General features: G+C 44.9%; 1 protein-coding gene across 2 annotated transcripts in view; it reads right to left on the bottom strand.

The window, feature by feature from the left end:
• Nucleotides 1–12293, bottom strand: part of CAMK1D (calcium/calmodulin dependent protein kinase ID) — a 250640-nt gene extending 238347 nt beyond the window's left edge. The window contains exon 1 of one of the 2 annotated variants that reach the window (XM_048963146.1): nucleotides 11937–12293. In XM_048963146.1, the coding sequence (XP_048819103.1) occupies nucleotides 11937–12028 (92 nt within the window). In that variant the 5' untranslated portion in view covers nucleotides 12029–12293. The remainder of the gene's footprint in view (nucleotides 1–11936) is intronic. The other variant, XM_048963135.1, reaches the window with a different exon arrangement.
• Between the last annotated feature and the right edge of the window lie 586 nt (nucleotides 12294–12879).

Raw genomic sequence — 12879 nt, 5'->3', positions numbered from 1 at the left:
GGGTACAAACTGTCTCAGCTGTCACTCAGGAAGCCTGGCATCAATTGATTTTCTTTCAAATAAAATACAAGATTCATCACACAAAAATAACACTCTATAGCCTTGCATATAAAGCTATGATAGCTTTTTCAAGGTCTTCCTCTTAAGAATGTAGGATTTATCTCTACAATATAAATTACACTTATATGGCTTTTGCCAGGAAAATTAGGAAGTTAAAATACTTCAGATATAACTTAATGTACTCAGAGGACCAGTCTTCTTGTAGCAGAATCATAGAATCACAGAATATCCCAAGTTGGAAGGGATTATCAAGTCCAATTCCTAACAACCAGCATACCCTGAACATGCAGGCTTTGAAGAACCTGTTGGCTTGTTTTTTTTCCTCAGCTCATTTCAGCTCTTTTTTCCAACTCATTCTACATTCCCCTCTCCTAAATATACAGCATCCTGCTTCAGAAAAAACATAAGTTAAGTCTGTAGCTCCATTGCTCTGATATTTGGAAAAATTTGCTCTCAGGAAGAGTAGTGAGGCATTGACACAGGCTGCCCAGGGAGGGCATGGGGAGCACACTGGGGGTGTTCAAGAGGGCAGACGTGGCACTGAGGGATGTGGTTTAGTATGTATGGCAGGGATGGGTTGATGGCTGGACTGGACAATCTTAGTGGCCTTTCCACCTTAATGATTCTATGATTTATTCCTCCTTTGCCCCAGTACCTGTGTAATTCAGCCAACAGGAGCTGGACTATTATTTTACCCCATATATGTTTTTACCTAAGCACCATTCCATGGCTTGTCAAACAACTCAACTGACGTGTTGCATGCTATTTGCTTCCCTATTTTCTCCCTGTAGGAAGTTGTACATGTGTAGCACCCTTCTCGGAGATGCTTTTGTGTCCCGTTTTATTGTTCTTTTTTAAATTCAAGAGCAGTTGGCGTTTGGGAAGGGGAGCTTGTTTGCTCTACAATATTCAGATTGCTATGTGATTATGCTAAAAAGGTGTATCAGAACACAGTGGCTTGAAATGAGAGGACAAAGTAGTGGTTTTGCAGTGATCATCAGCCCATGGAAAAGATCAATGGTGTCAGATTTTCCACTCAAATACATTAAGTCTCTTGAACTACAGCAGGAAATCCCTTTAAGGCAGAGGTGTGAGGCTCATGATGATTCCAGAGCTTTAAATAGTCTTTCAGATATCTCAGGCCCCAGCTACAAAATGTCCTCAAGTAAAAGATGTAGTCTTTGACTTTGTTTCAGGCACTCTTCAGTTTTTCATACAAAAGTTTCCTTCTTTTGAGCCCTTCCCCATCACAAAGGAAATAGCAGGACCATAGAAATGAATCTGGGTTTAGTGCCCGACTCTCTGTTGGGCTGTAATGTATGCAAGTAGCAAAAAAAAGATGGAAAAAATAATAGAATCATAGAACAATTAAGGTTAGAAAAGACCACAAGGATCATCTAGTCCAACCATCACCAACATACCCAGGCAGCCCTTGGGAAATGCCACTGCCAAGGACCAGCACGCACACTGGAGTGATCCCATATTGCTCCCAAACAGACAGGTCTTCTGCAGCTCTTTAAAATTCTGAGAAAACTTCAGTTCTTCCACACATCTGTGAAACAACACTGCAATAAAGTGCTCGTGCTGCTACCAACAGCACAGACACAGTGCTGTGCACTTTCAACGTCTGCTACAAACCTTTGCTAGTGAAAACTCATTACGCCCCTGGGTGATTCACAAACAAATAAATACTTTGTGAAGAAGCTCTGCTGATAGAAGCTGAAAGAAGATAATCCATTGCATAAGGCTGGGGTTAAGGCTCACGTTCAGCTCCACGTCTTACAAGTGACACAGCGCCTCATCTGAAGCAAAGTCATGTTAACATTTTGTCTTATTTATTTAGATTTTAAGCTCTTCTGGGTATGAGCTCTCTTTTGTTCTTGCTCGTAGTATTTCTAGCACAACTGAGTCTGATCTCTTTTGAGGCCAGTAGAAGTCATAGCAGTAAAATACATGTATATATATTTTCGAACCTTCATATTTTTCTTGTTAGTATCTAAACCTAAAATATACCCTGGCTTTTCAGTCTTTGCAAACCTTCCAAATCAAACAAGTGGCTTCACTTATTTATGTTGTACTACCCCGAGAAACAGCCATGTATGTGAACCACCATAGAGCCAGATAGGAACCAGAAGGCCACATTCCTCAAAACCATGTTCTGTCAAGTTTCAAACATGCTCCTCAACTAAAACACCAATACCAAAGAACAGCTTCCTAGCACTGAAAGGTACTAGATGGTCATCCTAAGCAGGACACCCGCTGTGACTGAGAAAGCCTTAGAATCACAGAATAGTTTGAGTTGGAAGGGACCCTTAAAGGCCATCTGGCCCAGTTCCCTGCAATGAACAGAGACACCTACAGCTCCATCAGCTGCTCAGAGCCTCATCCAGCCTGACCTCAAGTGTCTCCAAGGGTGGGAGAACTTCCTTGGTTGGAAGCTCCAAGGAAAATCTGCAAACCTTCACAAGTCCCTGCTGATAACAGGGGAAGGTAACCCTTACATGTGATGTCCAAACTGCCACACCAGCTCTCCCCAAAAGAAAAACAGAAGCTAAGGACATCTTCAGACCCCATATTTTCCGTACCTCCTGCCCTTGCTCCACTCCCATTGTGTATGGGTGAGGTTTCTAGGGCTTGTGTTCTGACATCTGAGCATTCAAGGTAACTCCCAAACTTCTGGCACTGAGGCTTGAAAAACCTATCTTCAGATACTCAGTCTAAATCAGGGAGAGCACTATGTGCATAATCCATGGCAAGCAGAAGAGGTGCAAACACAAAGGGTGTGGAGGAGAGGTGCTGTGCCTCACTCTCCTGATGTTTATGGTAAATTCCCACCTTCATTTTCATCATTAAATGGATCTTCCTATTGTCCTTCCTGGAAACCAGAATGAGACTGAAACTGCTGAGTCAAGCTCAAATTGGGACTGCATGACAACACAAACAAAAATGAAAATAAACCTTCAATACAGCTGAGCTGCTTCCTCTCGCTTCTTCCTCTTTTGCACCTTGAAAAAGGTAATTTAGGAACCATCCCTGTGCTGCTGTAGTCCATTAGTCCACAGCTGTTGGTATTTTTGAATACAGCATATGATATTGCCCAGGAAAAGGGAAGCCAAACCGGTGACCTGTGAGAGGATCTCCAGCCCTGTGCTCAGCTGCTCTGCACACAGCAGAAGAGAGCATCCCAGCAGCTTTCTCTTAGCAAAGTCAGTGTTAAATATATATATATTAATAAAACAGCTTTTTAATCCAGCCAAGAAAAATCTGCCAAAAAGCATTATTTTAATTTAAACTCATGCAATCTGTTTGGTGAGTAATTCTGGCACAAAACTCCACACACAGCTTTCAACATGAAAACATCAGTGAACGGACACAAGAAGTTTATTAACAATCTGTTATTTATGGTTTTCTTTTTAAAAAATGATTGACACAACACACACACAGGAAAATAATAGGAACCGCCAAGTCAGATAACACAACAGCACATCAGTGCTGAGATGTGATAGAAAGGTTTCAGGGAACAGCATGATTGCTATGAAAGAGAAATATTCTGACTGCTGAGCTATTTGCCATTCCAGAACAGCCCAATCACACACATATGATTGCAAATTATTGTTATTGTTCTAAATTATTATTTACAGAACACCACTGAAATGCAAGGTGCTTTTGAATTCCAACCAAAATGACAGTCTGCTGCCCCAAGGAACTTTTCCTCCCCCCTTTCACTCATTACCTGTTTACTAACAGCACCTTTTTAGTCCCAGCTTGTTTTCATGCTATCTGAAATGACTATAAAATTAGGTCCTATTAAGTTATCATGAATATAAACAGTGACTCACCACTTAAGTGAATGCCATTACTGGCAATAAATTCAGAACCTATTATAGATGCTTGCTATTGTCAGGCAAACCAAAACAATACAACTTTATTCAATATTAATTGCATCCTTCGATGCTTGAAAGGATTAAACAATCCCAACCAATATTCTGCACATAGTACACAGAAACACGTGCAAGGGGCAACAGAAATAATTGAGGTCAGACACAGAAGAAGTGAAGGAAAGAAGCAAAAAGGAAGGAAAAATGGGTAAGGAGATATTTCATCTCCTGTCTTAAAGCAGACGGAGGGTGAAGGAAGCAGACAGGCTCCTCCAGATGGTGAAGAAGGCTCTCACTCCCACTGTGTTGTGACTGTATTGGGAAGAATAAACTCTGGATAAAGGATTACTATGGGATCCCATAGGTCTGGGTTCAGCCCATGCGCCCTGACAGAGCTCCAGTCCATCTGGGTTTTGTTTGTTGCACGTTTAGGACATCACCTTGCTCTGCAGCCAGCAAAAGATACCAGCATCAGTAAGTATCAAAGGCTGCTCTGAAAGTAATGCCTCCTATTTCATTATGTTGGCCAGCGACATCAGAGCTGGATGTTGGTGATATGGCAGTAGAGGTTGAACCTTCACAAATATATTCCATTACATTTTGTTGCCATGTGACAGATGGCAGCAGAGGAGGCATTCTGACAAAATGGCGTTTGACATGGAAGTGAGGATAAAGAGAAGGTGTGTCACTGAATTGCTCTGTGCAGAAAAAATGGGACCCACTGACATTCACTGATGTTTGCTGAACATTTATGGAGTGGATATGAGCACAGTGAGGTGGTAGGTGGTAGTTTTCAGCAGTGATAACAGTGACTTGGATGAGAAGTCATATTCCAGATGGCCAAAGGCAGCTGTGACACCACAAAATGACAAGGATCTCAAATCAGTTTATCCATGCAAATGAGTTAATAGTGGTGGCTGTGTTGAAAAAAAAGAAAATAGCACTTTGCAGCTGAGAATTTGCTTTATCAAAGAGTGCTGCCATGCTCTTTGTATCTGTTGTAGTCTCCATGGAAATAAATAGAGGCATCATTTTCAGAGCAACCTACATATTAGACATGGGCTAGGTGAAGAGCATGCTGCTGAGCACTGTGCAAAAGCCAACAAAAAAAACAAAAAAGATCTGACACTCTATTCCAATCCTAACCAAACAACACAGCAAACCGGGTGCCCCAAAAGAACTTGTCTTCCTGAAAGCTATCAAGTATTTCAGAATCTTGGAAATGGACCCTTATGCTACCCTGCTGCCCCAGTAAGCATCCACTACCCAAAATGCATCCACAAAGCACCCTGGCAGAGCTGTCAGAAGTCCCTTCTCACTGACAGCTGCGGACTTTTCCGCAGCCCTCTCCATCTGCCTTTAAATCAGTTGGCCATCTTGCTTTCCTTTTCTCCCATTTCAATTCCAGCTGAATGTTCAAACCTGCTATTTTCTGTAATGTTTAAAGAGGGACCAACAATCTACAGCATAAGATACTACAATTCACATTGAAAATAGTGGGACTACTAATTTTTATGCCTCTGGGAGCACTGGATAGTAAAACTATATCACATGAGAGCAGGGAGGATTCCTTAGATTAAAACAAATATGCCAGCCTACAGAAGCCATCTGAGTATTTTTTTTGCTTTCTCTACAAACCAGAATATCCTAGCTGTCCCGCAGCATTCAGTTCAACATCCAGACCTGGATCCCAGCTGTCGCTCCTCCTGGGGATATGACCCATTTCTTAGCATTCATTACCACAAACTCCATGAGCATTTGTAGGTAAGATTCCCTGATTTACGGATTTGAAGGTCGGAAGGGACCATGAAACATCCTCCTCTGTACCCTTGGGCAAGAGGCTGAGAGCTCTCAGATGATAAAAGGATTTCTCCTAGCAACTCATCCTGGAGGAAACAAGAGCTGCGTGCCTTCATAGCTTCATTAATCACAGAATCATTAAGATTGGAAAAGATCACTACAATCATCCAGTCCAACCCATCCCCACCATGCCCACCCACCACGTCCCTCAGTGCCATATCCACCCTTTTTTTGAACACCTTCAGGGACACTGACACCACCACCTCCCCGGGCAGCCTGTTCCAATGTCTCACCACTTCTTCTAAGAAGAAATTGCTCTTAATATCCAACCTGACTCTCCCCTGGTGCGATTTGAGGCCATTGCTTCTCATCCTATCGCTGCTACCTGCAAGCAGAAGCTGACCCCCACCACACCACAACCTCCTTCAGGCAGTTGTAGAGAGCAATAAGGTCTCCCCCAAGCCTCCCCCTCTTCTCCACATGAACAATCCCAGTTCCCTCAGCCCCTCTTGAACTCTGTATTTTCTCCCCTTTAAGATATTTTTTGCCTTGAAATGTTTCCTTAATGTAGTTAAAAACTAGGAAAATACTGAACTGAGAAAATGATGAAACAGTCTGATACAGTCACTGCTGGCACAGCAGGGTGTCATAAAAAAAGAGGCAGAAATTGCTCATAATGTCAGCACAGACATGGAAATCAGGCAAACACTCTTCCATCTTCACAGGGGGTACAGAGCCAGAGATAGCACAAATAGCAGGATATTTAAATCCCAAGAATCTCAGAAAAGAAAAACAATTGGGTAACTTGCATGATGACTTAGGTTAATGAGCTAACCAGTGATGATTTGTTGTATTGAACACATTGATGTTCATTATGATAACTGGTGTTTTTGACACGTAGCTAATAAGATGGGAAGATCCTAGAATCATAGAACAGTAACACAGCTTGTGTTGGACCTCACTGATCAGTTAAAACCCCCTGCTGTGGGAAGGGTTGTCAACTTCTAGATAAAGCACTAGCATCTTTGAATAGAGACAACCAGACCTTGGGCCTAAATGGTATTCTCAGCATCTTCTACACAGCAATTCCAACACTATGGAGAACCTCTACCACCAGGACTGCAGAGCTGAATGCCTGGCCCAAGTCAGGGACAAAGGATACACGTCACCTCCAATGGCCTTGCTCCCCATGAAGGTCTGAGCATGCGGAGCAGATGGGACCATGAGACAAACCTGCTCATGGAAGCCTACATGTCAGTGTGGGACTATGTGGGGAAAACATGGTGAAGGATATGAGAGCACAAAATTAAAGACAACTGAGCACAATTGTTTGTGACAGCGTGTGTGTGAATGACAGGAAACAGACGTGACAGTAGGACTGAACTGTGCTTCACATCAGAAACAAACCTATGGGTGCATGCAAGAGTCATGAAGAGCAGCAGGAGTTCATCAAATGATGTAAGAATACCTAACAGACCCGAGACACTGGGACCCGAACAGTAGAGATTACAGCAGAGCCTCTGAAAGAAAGAAAACAGAACCACCACAGTTTTCTCTGAACTGCATTTTAGAAAAGTGCTGAAGACATCATCACAGCGTGCTTGTCTTCCCACCCAGCTATTACTACCTTATGACTATATCCATGCAGCTCCCTGTGTTGTCATTACTGAGCTATAAGGACTTCACTGTAGCATATTTATGGACAACACCAGCATTTCCACAGCTGCTAAGGTTAACTTGATCGTAACTCCGATGTCACTAAGCCGTGGTAACATGTATTAGAAATGTGAGGTCAATCCAGTTAGATGGACCAAACAATCAGCTGATGGATAACAGTAACACTTCTCAAAATGTCAACATCTTACCTTTGAAATGCCTTACAATATCAGTTCAACACAGAGAGAAAACAGTATTTCAATGACCACCCATCATATTATCAGATTCCTGGTTTTGTGAAACTTGGCATCTCCTGAGGGCCAGGGCAGAAATCCCCCTCTCCAGGAAGGCCTGGGAATTGAGCTGAGCTACAGCAGGTGAATTTGTTGAAATTCAAGATGAGAAGCAGCTGATCAGATCCCTTCTTTCCTCAAATCTACTTGTCTTGACTGGAGAGAGACTCTCATTTGTAATCACTGAGCATCTGACCCACTGCTATGATTTTATCTTTGCATTTTTCTTCCTGGCCACCTTCTCTGGTTCTGTAACCTCAGTTTCCATTGCCCAGAAGTGTCCCATGCTGAACCTGCGCATATAGAATCAGGATCACAGCTTCCACAGCCACAAAATTCAAATACAAAACAGAATTTTGGAGGCTAAGAGGAATTTTCTGTACAAACTGCAGAATGGAACCACATTTTATCAGCATATCATCCACATGTTTCTTCTGTTATATTTTCATGCGTAATATTACCGAAGTAGTTCACTGGCAATCATAGATTGGCACATCTACAGTTTCTCAACCTTCCCAACCACACTCCCTTTAATTTTCTGCTTTGTTCCTCTTTTTTCTTCCATCTCTGCTTGTCTTGCCCTCTCCTCGCTCTTTTCTCTAATGTCTATCTTAATAGAATCATCAAGGTTGAACAAGACCACTGAGATCATCCAGTCCAACTATCAATCTATCCCCACCATACCCACTAGCCATGTCCCTCTGTCCCCCAGTCCCTTTGAGGTTACAAATCCTTTTCCTCCATCTTCATTCCCACTTCCACCACAGAAGCTGAAGTGTACCAGTGTATAATCAATGGATACCAAGATGTTATAATTGCAATATAATCGAGAGAGTTAGGCAAAGTAGACAATGATAACAAAAGAGAATAAAATGGAAGGCTTACCCTTCGGCTGGGCTCACCACAAAACACAAATAGAAGTGATCTCCAGAAGAGATCCTCCCCCACTGGTAGCCAGCTCTTAAATAGGTCTAGGAGGGCTGGAGCCTGGCTCCACCCCTTCCAGCACCACAGGTGAATTGCCTTCACCTGTGCTCCTCTGGCTGACTCATGGCTCACCTCAGGTGATCAATCAGAGGTTCAGGCCGTGACTCAGTAGTTCCCATACAACCAGCAAAAGTCTCTTCCCAGTTCCCAAGGGAAAATAAAACAAAAGCTGTGCTTATGGGAGGCTGCACAGCCCTGGGATTGGGTCCCACCTGAGCCAATGCGTCGCTGATAACATCTTCAGGAAATCCCTACTGCCACCAGCACTGAGCAATGCAAGCAGCCCAGACCTCAGCTACTGAAGGAAATGATTCTTTGGCTGCAAAAGGCCACTCTCCTAAAGCTGGAGGTGATGTTCAATTCAGGATGCCTCTTTCAGTGTCAGTATGGATGGACAAGATTTACGGGGCCATGTAAATAATTGATGCCTGCCATAATGCCACTGTGGAAGAGAGCTGGGTATTCATTAGAGGTTCCTTGAAGCACAAATGATTTCATGATTAAGCAAGTTAAGATTTTTCTAATAATTACAGCAGTCTTATCTCTCCTCATGCTGAAGATCTGGGGAAAACCTTTTATACAAAGGAAAGGTTCCATTCAGAGAGCAAACCGTTATCAGAGTACACACACAGACTAAACACTCACAAATCAATGCTCTTAACATAAAACATTTTTGAAGTTTCTCTTTCACTTCCCCTCCTCCCCCCCCCCCCCCCCCCCCCCCGGGTTTGGGAGGTTTGGGTTCTCTTTTTACTGTCACTGATTTCATCTGACTGAGTTCCAACTGATGCAGAGTTTCCAGAAAAAAGGGCTGCTTTGCTGCTCCAGGTGCTGCTTGTGATCCTGCATACTGAGATGGGAGGAGGCAGAGTGATGCCCAACACAGCACTGACACCAATCTGCTGCCCCTCACTGAGCCTCCAGCTCCTTGCCCCAAGCCCCATCCGTGCTACAGTAAAACCTATTAAATGATGGATTGACCGCAGCATGTCCCACACAGTTCAGCATCACTGCGCAAAAGGGAGCAAAGCAGATTTTATCCCTGCTGCTAAGTAATGCTAGAGGAAAGCCTTTGGATCCAGATGCTCTAAAGGTATTTAGACTTTAGCTTAATTCCTACTTTTGTTTTTTTCTTTTTTTTTTTTTTTTTTTCCCTATCAATAACATATTTGTTCTATCATTTGAGTTTCTGTGTATTCAGTGCTGGAGTCAGTGAGCACAGCTTCATTGGCTTCGGTGGGGACTGAAGTCCTTTAATGATTTGCAAAGGAATGGCCTAATTTTTTAACAAGTTTTCCAGCCTTGTAAGTGGCAGCAGAGCAGGAGAGAACCACACATGCTGCTCAGAGGAGCTCAGAACCACCACCCACTTTCAGACCCTCAGCTGCTCTCTGCATCTTGGGAAGCACAGCCAGAAGGCGACTGATGTGTGGGCTGCAAAGTGCACAACACTCAGAATTAACATGCCCACGACACAGAAAAGAACAGCTCTGTTTTCTTTATACAGGACCAGTTATTTGGATTCTCTGAAACTTTCTAGACTGCTTGCTCAAATTGAAGAACATCAAATTAAAGAAGTCCTGCCATGAGGGCTCTGCTGACCCAGCTGCGATGCTGAGATGGTGTTTAATGGAGGCGCTCAATGGCTGTGGTTACTGTATCACATTTGCAACAGCCATCCCAAAAGACACAACTATGAACTGGAATCACCTGTACCTCCCTCAGCTCCTATACTTTCAGTCGGTTTTGGACCAAGTCCACAGCATGAACTGCTTCTAGACCTCTTTAGTGGCACAAGTTAGCCCTGATTGATGGCTTTTTTACACCTCAAGAGGGAAAACAATGTGGAGTTGTATAATGAAAAGTGTAGAAAACCGTCCTGTCACAGAATCATAGAACAGCTTGGATTGGAAGAGACCTCGAAGCCCCTCTAGCTCCAACCCCTACTATGAGCTGGGTGCCCCCACCAGCTCCGGCTGCGCAGGGCCCATCCAGCCTGGCCTTCAGCACTTCCAGGGATGGGGCACCCACAGCTTCTCTAGGCAAATGAATGAATTTCCCAGCACTAAGACCTTCCTCCTCCAAGCCCTTTTGCCCAACAAGGGAACCACGTGCCAAAGGTGACACACAGGGACACATCTCTCACAGCACAAAAGTCTGACAGCAAAACTCAATGAAGGTGACAAAAACATCCCACGACTCTCAGCCCTTGCACTGCACTCTACACCTTCAAAGCTCTGGACAGACATTCGTGCCATTGGCCAAAGCAGCATTTTTCCTAGTGCTCCACTGTATGGTCATCGCAGTGCAGCTGGGAGACCCACCTCCATCCCAAGCGAGCAGCCTGGTTCTCACCTGCAGATCGTTGGAGGTAAGCAGTGAGCCCAGGAACCAGAAATACTGTTTGTAGAGAGCCCTCCCTTGGAAGCAGAAAGAAACTGAACTATTTCAGCTGAAACTTCAGCTGTGCTTTGGAAGTGGCACGCAGAGTACAGGGCATAGTTTGGAGTCACTCAAAGTTGCCATGAAAGTCAGAGGGGCACAGAGACAAACAGCATTCCCCACACAACAGAACTTTAATGGCCAATACAACACTCGGCGAGCGAAAACGTAACAAAAATAAAACTCCACTCAGCCAAAAAAGCATCATCCTGCACCCTGCTCCCATCCACCATCTGCGCATGTTTATTCTGAGCCTTCGGAGAAAAAAAAAAACACAACTCGAGCGTTTTTTTCTAATCTTTCTGCCCCGCCACTATAAATAACAGAAATAAACCCTAACAGCAGTTCAGCGTCGCAGCGAAACGCATCCAATCCGCTCCGACTATTTCTGCCCATCCGCCCGCGAATAGAGGCGGCCATCGGCGCTGGGGCGCAGCGTGCGAGTCAGAGCGCGTTTATTTACACCTCCTCATTCTATCAATATTTCAAACCATGGGTTTTTCTCTTCTTTTTTTTTCTCCTTCTTCTTTTTCCCTTTTTCTTTCTTCCTTTTTTTTCCCCCCTTCTCTTTTTCCTTTTTTCTCTTTTTCCCCTTTTCTTTCTTTTGTTTCTTTGCCTTGTATTCATTTTTTTTGCCTGCCCCGCTGCCGTCCTTCCAATCCGTTGCCTAATGCACGGTTCTTTCTCCCCACTTTTCCATCCCGCCCCGACTCCCTTCCCGTGCTGAGATGCTCGCAGCTCTCACCCGCGCCTATCCCGCTGCGCACCCCGCGCAAATCCCGCGCAGCCCCAATTCTCCCCGCGCATCCCCTTTACTTACGTCCCCAGCGTCTCCTTGAACTCGAAGATCTTCTTGATGTCCTCCGCCTGCTTCTTCCAGGAGCCGCCGCCGTCTCCGTTCTCCCGGGCCATGGCCGCTCCACGCAGCGCCGCGCAGCCCCGCGGATGCCGGCCGGCCCCGCGCCGCCGTGCGGCTTTTGCTTTCTCTTCTGCCGCGGCGGCAGCTGCTGCTGCTGTTTCTTTTTTTTTTTCTTTTTTTCTTCCTCCTCCTCCTCCTCACACTTCCTGCCCTCCGCCGCTTTTATTTCCTCCGCGCTCGGGCGCGCTCAGCGAGTGCTACTTTTCCTGGGCAATTTCGTCCCAACTTTCTCGGCTCCCCCCTCCCTGTCCCCTCCTCCGTGTTCCCAGCTCTAGTCCCCGTCCCCCCCTCCTTCCGCACCCTCGAGCGCAGCTCTCTTCGGGGTCACTTTGGTCCTCACCGACAGATCCACCCCGGGCAAAAAAAAGGATTTTTTCCCCTCTTTATTTTTTTTTCCCTTCCTTTCTTTTTATCTTTTTTCTTTTTTTCTTTTTTTTTTTTTTTAATTCTCCTTCTTCCCCCTCCCTTTTCCTCCCCTTCCTTTATCTTTTTTTTTTTCTTCTTCTTTTTTTTTTTTTTTTCTTCTTTTTCTTTTTATAGGATCATCGATTCTCTCCCCTTCACGTTCTGCCCGCACGGATTCTGTTTCCCCCCACTCGCCCCCGTGGGACTTTCAGAGCCCTACGGGCGCGGTGCGGTGCGGCCCCGGCGGCAGCGGCTGTGCGCGGTTGTTATGGCAATGGGAGGAGGAGGAAGAGGAGGAAGAGAAGGAGGAGGAGGACGAGGAGGAGGAGGAGGCAACCCCGCCGCTGCTGTGCTGCCTGGCGCTGCCCCTCCTGACTGAATGACTGAAGATAATTCGCATTGCACCAAAACCGCTCACGTCAAACGGGAGGGGAGGGAA

Source organism: Lagopus muta, chromosome 1 (assembly GCF_023343835.1).
Source record: "Lagopus muta isolate bLagMut1 chromosome 1, bLagMut1 primary, whole genome shotgun sequence".
Taxonomy (NCBI): Eukaryota; Metazoa; Chordata; class Aves; order Galliformes; family Phasianidae; genus Lagopus; species Lagopus muta.
The sequence above is the reverse complement of the archived record's forward strand: the minus strand, read 5'-3'. Positions and strand labels throughout refer to the sequence as shown.